Source organism: Natrix helvetica (genome assembly GCF_964273705.1).
Source record: "Natrix helvetica genome assembly, chromosome: 1".
NCBI classification, from domain to species: domain Eukaryota; kingdom Metazoa; phylum Chordata; class Lepidosauria; order Squamata; family Natricidae; genus Natrix; species Natrix helvetica.
In genome coordinates this window covers 155,005,732-155,019,141 of record NC_138548.1, presented here as the reverse complement: position 1 = coordinate 155,019,141, position 13,410 = coordinate 155,005,732, and the positions used below count along the sequence as shown (strand labels likewise).

At 38.6% G+C, this 13,410-nt stretch overlaps 1 protein-coding gene across 6 annotated transcripts in view; it reads left to right on the top strand.

Annotated features, from left to right (window-relative positions):
* The window catches only part of CCDC148 (coiled-coil domain containing 148), a 182,825-nt gene that overhangs the window by 160,874 nt on the left and 8,541 nt on the right, over positions 1-13,410 (top strand). For all 6 annotated transcript variants that reach the window (XM_081948672.1, XM_081948671.1, XM_081948674.1 and 3 more), the window contains 2 exons: positions 12-130; positions 5,645-5,762. In XM_081948672.1, the coding sequence (XP_081804798.1) occupies positions 12-130; positions 5,645-5,762 (237 nt within the window). The remainder of the gene's footprint in view (positions 1-11; positions 131-5,644; positions 5,763-13,410) is intronic.

Below are 13,410 nucleotides of genomic sequence, written 5' to 3'. Positions count from 1 at the left end.
TGTGTTCTTAGGTGAAAAAATTTTGGGCTGAAAAACAGCGCAAGTGGCAAGAAAGGGAAGCAAAAGACCTCCTGCGTTTGGCAGAATTTAAGAAATTAATGGCTGAGCAGATCATTAAAGACAAAGAGAGGTAAATGTATCAGGGGGAAAAAAATCTACCTGGAGATATTTTAATACATTTTCTTTTAAAAGTATTGCTTTTTTATTTATCTTATAACGCTCAAAAGCACAATGTGATTTTAAACAGAATGTTCCTGAAACTCCTTATCAAAAGACGGTTTCTTTCACTCTTTAATGGATTTGGGATGAAAAGAAAAGATATAGAAGAAATAGTGGGAAAACATTCTAGTAGTTACACATGCAAAATGTATTATTTTGGCTCCCAGTAAAAATGCCATGAATCAAGCAGGGTAATTCCATATCAAAAATCTTATCTGGAAGGGAAAAAAATATTACATGCATTCAGTCTGAGATTGTATGTACTGTACAGTACCTTAGGAGTAAGTGCCATTGTACTTGTGGGTCAAGATACAAGCAGAGTTGTAGGGTAGAGTTTATTTGGCCCACTTAAGTCTTTTCCATCCCTACCAGTAAAGATATGTAGTAAGTTTCAAATATTAAACACATGGTGAGCTTGGACAGCTTTTTAAAAAAATTGCAAACGGGTGTGTCTAACTCAAAATGTTTTGGGCTTGAAATATTTCAGTTTCAAAATGATTTGTGAACCTTTGTATATCAATCTTCTACTGATGTAAAACTGAACCAACATACTGGTAAATTTTGCATAGTATAGAATGTATGTAAAGAATCATAATTCCAGGATCACTGGATATCTTTCTGTAGGTACTTACCTCCAATCAATTTACCATGTCCTTGCATGAACATAGGTCTTTCTATTAGTGTTATTCTTCCATCTATCCCAGTGCTATGAACCATGACCAGCAATTGTTTTCTCCAAGATTACAAGCAGTAGGATTTCTTCTGCTATAACTCAATGATAGCTTATATAATTGAGCTACATAAATCTATAGCTATAGATTTGTAGCATCCAACTATTTTAGAAAGGCTGTTCCATAAGACAAATATATTCTCTCTAGTTCAGTGGAATAGGACCTAATTTTAAATTTCTAACAAGGGATTTAAGTTAAATCTAAGGAATACATTTCTGATTATATAGGCTATTCAGCAGTGTTGCTGAATATTTAGCAGATTGCCTTGGAGATGGTGACTCTCATCAGTGATAAGTAGTTGTGCTGCCTTCTCTTTAAATCCCATGCAAGTATTCTGTCATTAGCAGGAGGTTAGAGATCACTTTCTATTGTAATTCTATCATTATGTGCTTTCAAATTCCGTCAGTTTCAATTCAAAGCAAGGAATAACCTCCAACCTTCCTATAGATCTGATAAAGCGCTATGGGCACTTTTTCTCTTCTTTTTCAATCTTTTATTATAATCTTTTATCCTTTGAGATTGGAACCCTCCAACAATTCCAAACTCCTGCTTTTCTGTAGCCTAGTAACATAAAAATGAGAATGAATAGAGAATTAGGACCCTCCAGTTCAGGGATGTGAAACTCCTGGCCAGTAGGCCCGATGCATCATGCGCTGGCCATGCCCATGCCTGGTTTAGCAAAGGGGGAGGGAAGTTGATATGTCATGTGACACCACCGTGACAATGTGAGTTTGACACCCCTGCTCCAGCCAGTTCCATGAGGCAAATGTCTGGTTTAAATTACTTCCAAAGATGGAGGATGGGAAAGAATTAAGAAACCTTAGGAGCCTAAATGCATCAGAGTCAACTCTAGACCAGTTCTCACCATGCTCCTTTTATGGTCTCTCTCTGGTTGAGATCTCTCCGATTTGGAAAGCACCAGACAGGTGGGGAAAGGAGGAGTGAGTGGGCCCTGAAGCCTGCAGAATTGGGCAGCTCATGGTTCACAGCCATGGATCCAACATTGGAACAACTATTTTAGGAAACATTTGAGCCTCCTTAGAGCCTACTTAGTATTATATCTGTCATTCCTTAATTTTATTTATTTATATCCTGCCTTTACTATTTTTATAAATAAATCAAGATGGTGAACATACCCAATGCACCTTCCTCCTGCTATTTGCCCCCGTAACAGCAGCCTATGAGATGAGTTAGGCAGAGAGAGAGGGACTGGCTCAGCTCTCCCAGCTGGTTTTCATGGCTAGGGCAGGACTAGAACTCAAAGTCTCTTGCTTTCACCCTTACGGGTGCCTTAAACACTAGACCAAATTAGCTCTGTTTAATTCTACATTATTTATTTAATACATCAATTTAGTATAGACAGCAGCATTTAAAATATCTGTCCGCCACCCCCCCCCCATTTGAGTATGATCTGTACTTAGAGAGCAGATGTGATCGTAGTTTAAAAAAGAATCAATCTCGTGCTATGTCCCCACTCCAGTCGCCAGTTCATTGGGAGATTAAAGTCCTACCTAAAGATTTTGTCAGTTTCACTTCCTAAAAAAAACGAAGAACTAACTGATGATAGTTCAGTGATGAACAGGGCCTACACATTTTGATTTCTTCAGGGATGCTTAAATGGTTTTAACCATTTCAGTTAAATGGTTTCCTAATAATGCCAAAATCCAAAATCCATGGGCTGAGGTGAATCTATGAGAATGATGAGCGACTGCAGTTAAATAAAGAGAGAGGGATTATTGTTTGAGATGTGGTGTTTAATTATTTTATGCATAAAAGGGTTTTTTTTAAGATGTGGTGTTTAATTATTTTATGCATAAAAGGGTTTTTTTTTAAAAAAAAAAGATGTTTTCTTTCTTTTCAAGAAGGAATAGCCAATCTTCATTCGCTTCCATTTCACCTCAGGTACTGCAGCATCCAACTCCACATAACTGTGCTTGAGTCGTCATGCCATATTATTTAGAAAGCTCATGTTTTTTAGTGAAATGATCCTCATGGCAATTTCCGACAGCAGGTGTACAACTCTCCCTCCCTCCTTTTTTTTTTTTTTTTACTCACACACAGGCATACGGATGCTCATCCCGACACAGAGCACGTGCTCCTCTGTTCAGTGGCAGAAATCAGATAACATACTTCTTTTCAGCCGTCTCATCCCCACTCGCCCTTTTTCTTTTTCACTAGATGGGCCTTTGTAGTATTTGCCCACCGCTTTGTGCATCTGAAATGTAACACAGGAAACCACCCTCGATTTTTCTTACAGTAGTCTGGCTTCTAATCCCAACAGATGTTCTCTTTCCCAGCTAAATTGCCAGATGAAAGAAGCTGAGCCCCCCCCCCCCCCCCATGACTGACTCAGGTAATCCTCTGCCCGCACTGAGATTTTGAAAACGTATTTGCTGGAACTGCCAGACATGAGTGCACAAATGCGAGGCCTCTGTGCATCAAACGCACTTCATTCCGTTTCTCCCCTAGAGTTTCCTTTGCTATATTTTCTTCGTCACTTTCTGTTGATGTGGAAAACGCCAACGTTTTTGGAGGGTGCCCATAGAGAAAGGTTACAGTAATATCCATAGCTTCCTCTGTTTGAGTCTTTTTACTCTGTTTATTTTTTTGGGAAGGGAGGAAAGGAGAGAGAGGAGGAGAGGTGAGGGGATGGAAGGGGGAAACGGAAGGAAGGAAGGGAAGGAGGGAGGAAGTAAGGAAGGAAAGGAGGGAGGGAGGAAGGAAGGGTTATGAGTTTCCCTTCTCTCCAGCTATTTATTTGCACTTCTTTCAGATTCAGAACAAAGGATTGAGTGCTTCAGAACAGCTTATCCTCATAGATCTGCTTTTGAGATCCATTAATTATGTAGCATCTATATAAATATTTCTATTTAAAGTGCTCACTTATCAGTGCATAACTCTACAGATGTGTCAGGTGCCCGTTCCTGTGATTTTTATGGGTTGTTGATCACAGACTATATTCATGATGTAAATGTCACATGAGATACGAAGTTGTGAATTCTTCACTTGGTTTTCTTCCCTATATAATCTCTATAAATTCTTGTGAACATCCTCAATTTTCAGGTCCCTGAGTTAATCCATAGTGCTTCAGCATGAAATCTGATTTTGAAGGTACAATTAAAAAAGTGAGCTAGGGATGTTGTAGAATTGCCCAGACATAATAATGGAAATAAGAATCATTTATTTGGATCATTCGAAGGGATTCTCCTTTTTATCAATTTTCCCCTGATCCTGACTACTTTTGGAAATTATATAAGAATATTATGATTGGGATGGTATTTAACTCCCAGGACTTAGCTGGTAAGGGATATCTATTCTGTCCCAAATAAAAATTCAGTTAAAATTAATAATATGTTAGATATACCATAGTCTGAACCACTAGAAGGAACCCTGATTTAACAGGATTATTTTATTGTTACACAACCTTCCTCTAATAAGGTAACTGTAAATCACACTAAAAGTAATTGTTGCTTAACTTTTATTTATTTAGTTACATTTATTTATATAGTCATCCATCTCACCAAAAGTGACTCGGGGCATATTGGATTTGGCTGGATGAAGCAGTAAACATGTTTACTGCTTCATCCAGCCTTATTTCTTATATAAGAAATAAAGGAATTATTTCTTATATAAAGGCAATTTTACCAATTTTGTAGCTATCTAAAAGTATAAAAAATTCATTCTAACCATTTGTAGCCAGGTATCATTTCATTAATATTTATATGCTTCCAGTGTCACTATTTTGAATTAAGGCTGATATTTTGCTAGTAACGTAAATAGGGAATACAGTCAATATTGAAATTTTGAAATTTTGCTTTGAAATTTGCAAAAAGGGCCTGTGTACATAAGCACGTTGAGAGCCATGGTTAGCAGTGGTTAGGATACAGTACTGCAGGCAGTGGTGGGATTCAGCAAGTTCGCACCACTTTGGGAGAACCAATTGTTAAGTTTCTGAGCGGTTTTGTGAATGGGTTGCTGGAAGAAATTATTAGGGCACAGAACCGGTTGTTAAATTACTTGAATCCCACCACTGACTGCAGGACTAACTCACTGCCCACTGCCAGCAATTCAATCCTGACCGGCTCATAGTTGACTCAGCCTTTCATCCTTCTAAGGTCAGTAAAATGAAGAGCCAGATTTTTGGGGGCAATAGGCTGACTCTAAACCGCTTAGAGAGAGCTGTAAAGCACTATGAAGTGGTATATAAGTCTAAGTGCTATTGGTAAGTGTTATTGATAAGCCAGAACTTGGCTTGCTGAGTTTTTTGATCATAGGCATAGACGTGACTGTGTGTGATTCTTCCTCAGTTATCAAGTATCAGTTAGTTATTTGGGGCTGGACTATGGAAAATTGCAATAAAATTTATCAGTGCATTGGGTGATAAGCCACCTAAATGAAATTTAAGACATATCATTTATTGATTCATACACAAATAATGTTTACTACAAAATGAGGACATTTGCAGTCCAATCCTATGCATGCTTATTGAACCTAATATTTTTCTCCTGAATAAATCCGAATTGCATTGTATTGTAACTTAGGTAACGTAAAGGTTCCTAGACAAAAGACAGTTTGCAATGCTTCTTTAATTAAGGGCTTCATTGTTCCCAATAGTTGGCTGAATAATAAAGTAATATTGAGAAAATACAGTAGATGAATAGTATGACGTTGATTTTGTGATTTCTTGTTCAAAGAGTTCAGTTTAGGCAAAAGCTGTTGGAAAAGCGTTTGATGGAGAAAAAAGTAGCAATCTTCAAGGAAATCCAGGAAGAAGAAGAAAGGAAGAAGCGCCTTGATGCTCTCAGAAAACAGGTATTTTCACTGTCCGTTTTCATATGGAATTAAGGCTCAGCATAAAATTTACTGTAATTGAGACATCAATCTGTCACAAAATGAAAAGGGGAAAAAATTTCTTGCCCTTTATAGCTCATTGTATTTATTTTGACATACAACATTGTTGTTATTGTTATTTGAAATAATTACTATTTAATTCTCAAGATCCACATGGCAGAAGGCTTTGACCATTAATCTAGAACTAGGCGTAATTATTTTCTACATGTGTGAAATTAACAGAAACCAAATTATTGACTGCAATCAATATGCTTTTCCCTTTTCCTTTTTGTCTCTTTCACCAGAGTTATAGGGGTATCCATGGATTGTAATACCATTCACAGAACTCTGGTTATTGGACAGTGTAAAATGGTTTTCTGCTTAGTAGTTCCTTCATTAGGATATTGTTTTCTGCTTGATTGATTACCTTGTGTTAATCCCCGCTTATCTGTGTAGGATGCTGGAGAGAGGGAGTGCTCTGGTCTATTGTTTTTTATCATGTATTTTGAATGGTGTGTAAATGTGGCTTATCTCTATGTGTCTGGTGATGGCTCATTTGTCTGAATGCCAAACTTCCAGGAATTCTCTAGTGTGGTTTTTAAAAAATATTTTGCTTGGACTAAGATTGGTTTACAGTTTCCCAGTTGAAATTATGGTTGAGTCTGTCTATGTAGTATGAGATTAAGGAGTTTCATCATATCTTCTGACTGCTACTTGGTGCTCATGGATGTGCTCTGCTAATTTTCTGCCGTCTCTCCTCCACAGTGACTGTTACAGTTCTTACACTCTATATTGTAGATGGAGTTATTTTTCCCTTTCTGGGATCTTTTAGCTTACTTAAGATGTTTTGCTGGACTCTACTTGATTCGCATGCTATAGTGATGCCATGTGCTGCACCAAGGACTCCACAGTTCAACCCTGAAATATTTTTATTCTCTTCTATAGCAAAAGGATATCTTTAGTCTGCACAAAAAAATCAAATAAAGGCTAAAAACATTAGCATTAGAGAGCTAAGTGTGTCCTCATATCTATTAATGTATTTTTTTTGTCCCTGTCTTCCTTGATTATATGTTTGTATGGGGGTTTTTTGGCAGCAAGATTTATATTGATGAAAGTAGAAAGAATGAAATGTGTATAATGCAGAGATCCAGGCTAGTCCATTGGTTGGAAGAAGTCTTTCCGATACTTAATTTTCAAAGGAAATATTTGTATATTTGGAAAGAATATATGTTGCTCATTTCCCAATTAGTCCCTTTTCCTACAAACAACAAATTCATTTTCAAAATCAACAATATTCTGGCACTATGGATTTTTATACGTGTATATATTTCTGATACTGTCAGAACTTTCCATTATGATTCAGAAAAAATGGTCAAGGTTTTTCTTTGGTATAATTTTAACCTCAAGCCTTTTTGTAGCTGCAAAGGCTATGCAGTGTTGCCTGCTGAGTCTTAGGCAATGCAAGTGATTGCATTGGAATGAATCTCCAACCCAGGAGAAGGTTGCTACCAAATGGCATCGGAATCCACAATTACTGTTTCTGGCTAATGCTGAAATTTCCATCTGCTGATTTGTAGACTCTGTAAGCCTTAAAAAAGAAAAACAATCCAGTCCATCACTCCAGCAAGCATGCTTTTTCGCCCTTCTCATTTGAGAAATGTCATAGATATAAGTCCTGTTACTTGAAAACTTTGAGAACTTGAGGTTTAACAGTCCAGTTCCATGAATGTTTACTCAAAAATATGTTTCATTGTATTTATTGGTTCTTAATTCATGGTAATGAACATTGGGCTACAGCCATCAAAGCATTACAGGCATAGTAGTTGGGGATTGGCAGAAACTGCCTGGTCCCTTCATTTGCAACCATTCAGAAAGAGGGGGGGGGGACCCATGTTACCTGCATCTGGAGATACTTTTCCAGTGGTCACAAAGAGTTTAGATGACTGTGACGCCCAGTGCAACAATATGACACTAGGCAAGTAATCCTAGTTGGATGCATCTGACAAGCAATAATAATTCCTGCTTTTGTAACCGTTAGTACCTTGAATTGGTAGGGAGTTTGTATCCGGCTTCTTAACTGTATGTATTGTTAGGTTGCCTTGTGTAGTGTTACTAGACATCAAAGACATCTAAGCCATGTTCCCTCTGTTTGAAGGTATAAGACCAAATAGCATCTAGTGTCTTTCCTGCCATCAAACTGAACTCTTCTTTTTTTTTCTTTCTTCAGATAGCATACATAGCTGTTTCATGTCAACTTCAATAATACAATACAATACAATACAATACAATACAATACAATAGTAGAGTTGGAAGGGACCTTGAAGGTCTTCTAGTCCAACCCCCTGCCTAGGCAGGAAACCCTATACCGTTCCAGACAAATGGCTATCCAACATCTTCTTAAAGACTTCCAGTGTTGGGGCATTCACAACTTCTGGAGGCAAGCTGTTCCACTGATTAATTGGTCTAACTGTCAGGAAATTTCTCCTCAGTTCTAAGTTGCTTCTCTCCTTGATTAGTTTCCACCCATTGCTTCTTGTTCTGTCCACAGGTGCCTTGGAGAATAGCTTGACTCCCTCTTCTTTGTGGCAACCCCTGAGATATTGGAACACTGCTATCATGTCTCCCCTAGTCCTTCTTTCTCTTAAGCTAGACATACCTAGTTCCTGCAACCGTTCTTCATATGTTTTAGTCTCCAGTCCCCTAATCATCTTTGTTGCTCTTCTCTGCACTCTTTCTAGAGTCTCCACATCTTTTTTACATCGTGGCGACCAGAACTGAATGCAGTATTCCAAGTGTGGCCTTACCAAGGCATTATAAAGTGGTATTAACACTTCACGTGATCTTGATTCTATCCCTCTGTTGATGCAGCCTAGAACTGTGTTGGCTTTTTTGGCAGCTGCTGCACACTGCTGGCTCATATTTAAATGGTTGTCCACTAGAACTCCAAGATCCCTCTCACAGTTACTACTATTGAGCACGGTACCACCTATACTGTACCTGTGCATTCCGTTTTTGTTGCCTAAATGTAGAACCTTACTCTTTTCACCATTGAATTTCATTTTATTAGATAGTGCCCAATGTTCAAGTTTGTCAAGATCCTTCTGTATCTTAAGCCTATTTTCTGGAGTGTTGGCTATTCCTGCCAGCTTGGTGTCATCTGCAAATTTGATGAGTTCCCCATTTATTCCCTCATCCAAATCATTGATGAAGATGTTGAAGAGTACTGGGCCTAAAACAGAGCCTTGGGGTACTCCACTGCATACTTCCCTCCATGTAGATGCAGTTCCATTGAGGACTACACGTTGAGTGCGGTTGGTCAGCCAGTTACGAATCCATCTGGTGGTGATGCTGTCTAACCCACATTCTTCTACTTTATCTAGTAGTAGGTTATGGTCTACCTTATCAAAAGCCTTACTGAAGTCCAAGTAAACTATATCAACGGCATTCTTCTGGTCCACTAATTTTGTCACATTATCAAAGAATGCAATAAGATTAGTCTGGCATGATCTGTTTTTGACAAATCCATGTTGACTTTTGGCTATTACTTTGTTTGCTTCTAGGTGTTCGCAAATTCGTTGCTTGATTATTTTTTCCAGAATCTTTCCTGGTATTGAGGTCAGGCTGATAGGTCTGTAGTTTCCTGGATCTATTTTTTTCCCTTTTTTGAAGATGGGAACCACATCAGCTCTTTTCCAGTCCTCTGTTAGTTCCCCGGTGTTCCAGGATCTCTGAAAGATATAGTTCAGTGGTTCTGAGATCTCATCTGCTAGTTCCTTCAGAACCCTGGGGTGTAATCCATCCGGATATTTTACTCAAAAATATGTTTCATTGTATTGAAACTTTGTATTGAACTTTGTATTGAAATGAAGTTTCATTGAAACTTCATTTCATTGTTGTTGTAAACTATGTTTTGTAACAATTACTCTGTTTGTATGAATCGGCTGGTGTAGCATTTTTTCAATAGTATTTATTTCAGCTTTTGACATCGATTCTCTAATGGTACTATTGTACTGTCCTAGCAGCTTGGTTTGACTTGTTAATGTTGGCTTGTAATTTTCATCTTTAACCGGTGGTTAAATTGTTCCTAGCTTTGGTCTCAGTGAGAAATACTTGCCAGTCATAGAGAAAATTAAACAGATTCCTTTGGGGTCTTTGGGGTCCAAATCCTTATTGCTTTTCACAGAAAACCGCCACCAGTGCTTCTTCAAGATGTTCCCTGTCTATTAGCTTGTGGGCAGCTTTTATCTGCTAAGTGCCAGTAGACACAGCCCAGAATTTATTGACTTCCTCTGGCTGCCAAGTCAGAGAAGATGCATGAAATCAGAAAGTCATATGGCGTCTTGGTTCATTTTCCATACTGGAAATATCATTATTATAGTTCAGTGCAAATGATGAGAACAGACTGAATGACTAAATTTTGATTTTAGAGCATCCTAGAGGATATTACAGAAGGAAACAAATTTGCAGCATTAGAAATCAAAAACATTAGCCCGGTGATTTAAAACCCTACACTTCTAAAACCAATAGCAGCAAAAGGATCCCAAATTTGGGGTGGAAAGATGTGCTTATGAGCAACTAATGAAGCTGGCTTGCCTGTCATTCCTAATGCACTTAGAAAGGTGGACATTCCTGACAAGGAGCCACACTTGATGAGGCCTTTGCATAGAATATTCATGATGGATTCATGAATATTGTCTGTCATGGCTAAAGCCCTCTGCTGAAATATTGAAAGGTGGATTAGAACAGACTAGGAGAGGCAATGTAAATGGCACCCAAGCTGTTTAAGGCTGTAAAAGACAACTCTGAGGTAGACAACGAAAATCAGCTAGGAAGCAAATAGGTAGTGCAGATCCTGGAGCACACACAGGTAATGTAGCAATAAAACACCTCTCAGTAATCCACAGGCTATTACCAATTGCCAAATTTGGCAACAGCAGCAAAAAAGAAAATCTCGCATCAATTCTTTTTCTTAAAAACCAATCAGTGGCCTCTGGAGATGAAGCAGCAGTCGTGTTTCTGAATTTAAACTAAAAGCTATAGTTGCTCCGAACTGCCATACTTGAGTTTACGTGAACAGAAACCTGTTTTTTCAGAACCAGAATTTGCTCTCCAATCTGAACCAGATTATTAAAATTGCCTTTGAGCAGCTCATGTAAACTATAGAGATGGTCCTTATTTAATGACCACTTATTCAGCAACCATTTGAACTTACAACAGTGTTGGGTGAGTAGTAGTTTTGATCAGTCCTCACACTTATGCCAGTTATGATTGCAATCTGGGTGCCCAGCTCACAATTATGGCATCATAGCATCCCGTTGTAGAAAACCCTCCCATCCCAGAAAAATGAAATATTTTGAGAAATATTTCAAGTCAGGATATTATATTTCTCCCCAAGGGGAGAAATGGAGAAACATACTCTTAAGGGAGGCAGAAACCAGACTCAGTCTTCCTGCCCCCAAGCAGAAACTGAGGAGGCCAGCTTTTAGAAATGCAGATTTGGTAATCCATTCAAGACAGGATATTTCAAAACTCCTTGGCAGAATGGTAGGATTAGAAAGCAGTCCCTTACCCAAGATCCAACACAGGAGGAAAGCCATTAGCCACAATAGGAACTGCCCAACACCCTTTCAGAACATAAGCCCCTTCATTGCACCACCCCAGAACAGTCCAAACTTCAAAGAAACAGAAACCTATAAAAATTCATCGACTCATTCAACCATTTTGTCAGTGGCCCAGAATCACATGTCATTGGTGGTTCTGCTTCATCAATAAACCTTTCTTTCCAATCAGCCTCCATGTCTCCAGTGTCTTTCGCTCAACTTGGAATGGAACCAGATGGATTTCCCTTCCAACACTGTGATCATGCTATAACCATTTGCAGCTTTTGCTGGCTTCCTAAAAGCCCAGTCAATGGGGAAGTCAGAAGTGGCGACAATGTGATGACCTCACCTAATGACCCCCTGTGGTACACTTAACAATGGCAACCAAAAAGCGTCAGAATCTCCATTGTTAAGCATCACAGTCACATGACATTGGGGTTTACGATTCCAATGGTTACCTGAGGGTTACCTGTATGTTGAGATGGACCACAAGCCTCTGTCCACTTCTCCTTTTAGGAAGATGTTTGGGCCTCAGAGTTTGTTGAAAACAACTAATTATCCTTTGCCGCTGCTGCTGGAGTACGTCCACTCCATAAAGCAATAATTCTAAAGAAATGTTCCTCTGATAATGTATGCATTACCTTACTATTAACTTAATGCCACTGTTTTACTTAAAGTATCCCACGTTTATTTGAAAGGCTCCCTAAAAATGAAATAGTCACTGATGGCAAGTCACTTAAAGGTTGATTGTGTTGCTTCGATGTGAAACAATAGCCATGGCAGACTATAAAATCACTGCTCCCCAGTCATCTTTTCACAGGAGGCAGTCTCAATAAGAATCCACATTCTTTTTTTTAAAAAAAAAATGAATGCTGTTATTAATCTCAGCTCTAGGTTGAGCAGCTGATAGCATTTGGATAGCTTTCATTATTCATGTGTCCTCCTCCTGCTGGTGATATGGCAATAAAATGTAGAAATATATTTAATTATTGAAGCCAATAAAGCCATTGCCTTATCTGGATATTAGAAAGACGAAAACAAGGCCTTCCGGTTGTTCCTGGTGCCGATGGCAGGCTTTTCTTTGAGCCTGTCAGATCAAGAGACAGTTAGAGGTGTTTTTTTACGATCTTTAACACCTCGGACACTCGTAAATTCTTGGAATTTATGAGGGAGAGATTCAGCTGCTGGGTTGAGCCCTCGTGTACCCTCCGGAGTCCGGAGTCAGACGAGGTTTGCCCCCCTTCGCAGTTGTTGTATTCTCCTGCCTTTTTGATAACCTCTGCTATAAAAAGCAGAGCCAGTCGCCGGGAGCAGCCTTAACATCTTAACATCTTAACATCCCAAGAAGGAAGCAAGACTTTTGCAAGTATTTTAAGTTTTAATTGGGGGAAGAAAAAAAAAATCTCTTTAAAAAGAACGCTACTGCTGAGTTCGAGAGGCGGGGGCTTAGAACAAAGGACTCAAAATGGCGTTGATTTATAGCTGAAAACCTACAGAAAACGAAAGCTAATTACCTGCTGATAGCCGGGGCAGTAAAGGCGGAACGGCTGAAACAACCCTAACTATTAACAATCTTTAAGCCAGTTTACATAACCTGAACTACTTAAATGTCAAAGTTTTAATTTCGAGCAACTTAGAAAGAAACATTTGCAAGTATTAATTTACAGCTGAATACCTAAGGAAAACGAAAGTTAATTGAATGGTGACAGCTAGAGGCGGCTGTAAGAATTATTAATTATGGCAACGGGAAAAAAAGCTTCACCGGGTGCTACAATAAATTATCAGGATCTCAAGGACTTTATAAGGGAAGAAAATGCTTTTTTACGCAAAGAAATTAAGGAGGTTAAAGAAATGGTTCAGGATACCATTAAAAAACATGATCAACTTGATAAAAAATTACACACTTTAGCCACAGGTCTGTCAGAAGTTGTTCTTAAGGTGGACAGCAAAGTTGATTATCTGGCTTTGGATTTGGAAACTAAAACGAAGGAAACAGATTTGAAATTTGTTGAAATGGAGGGGAATATGCA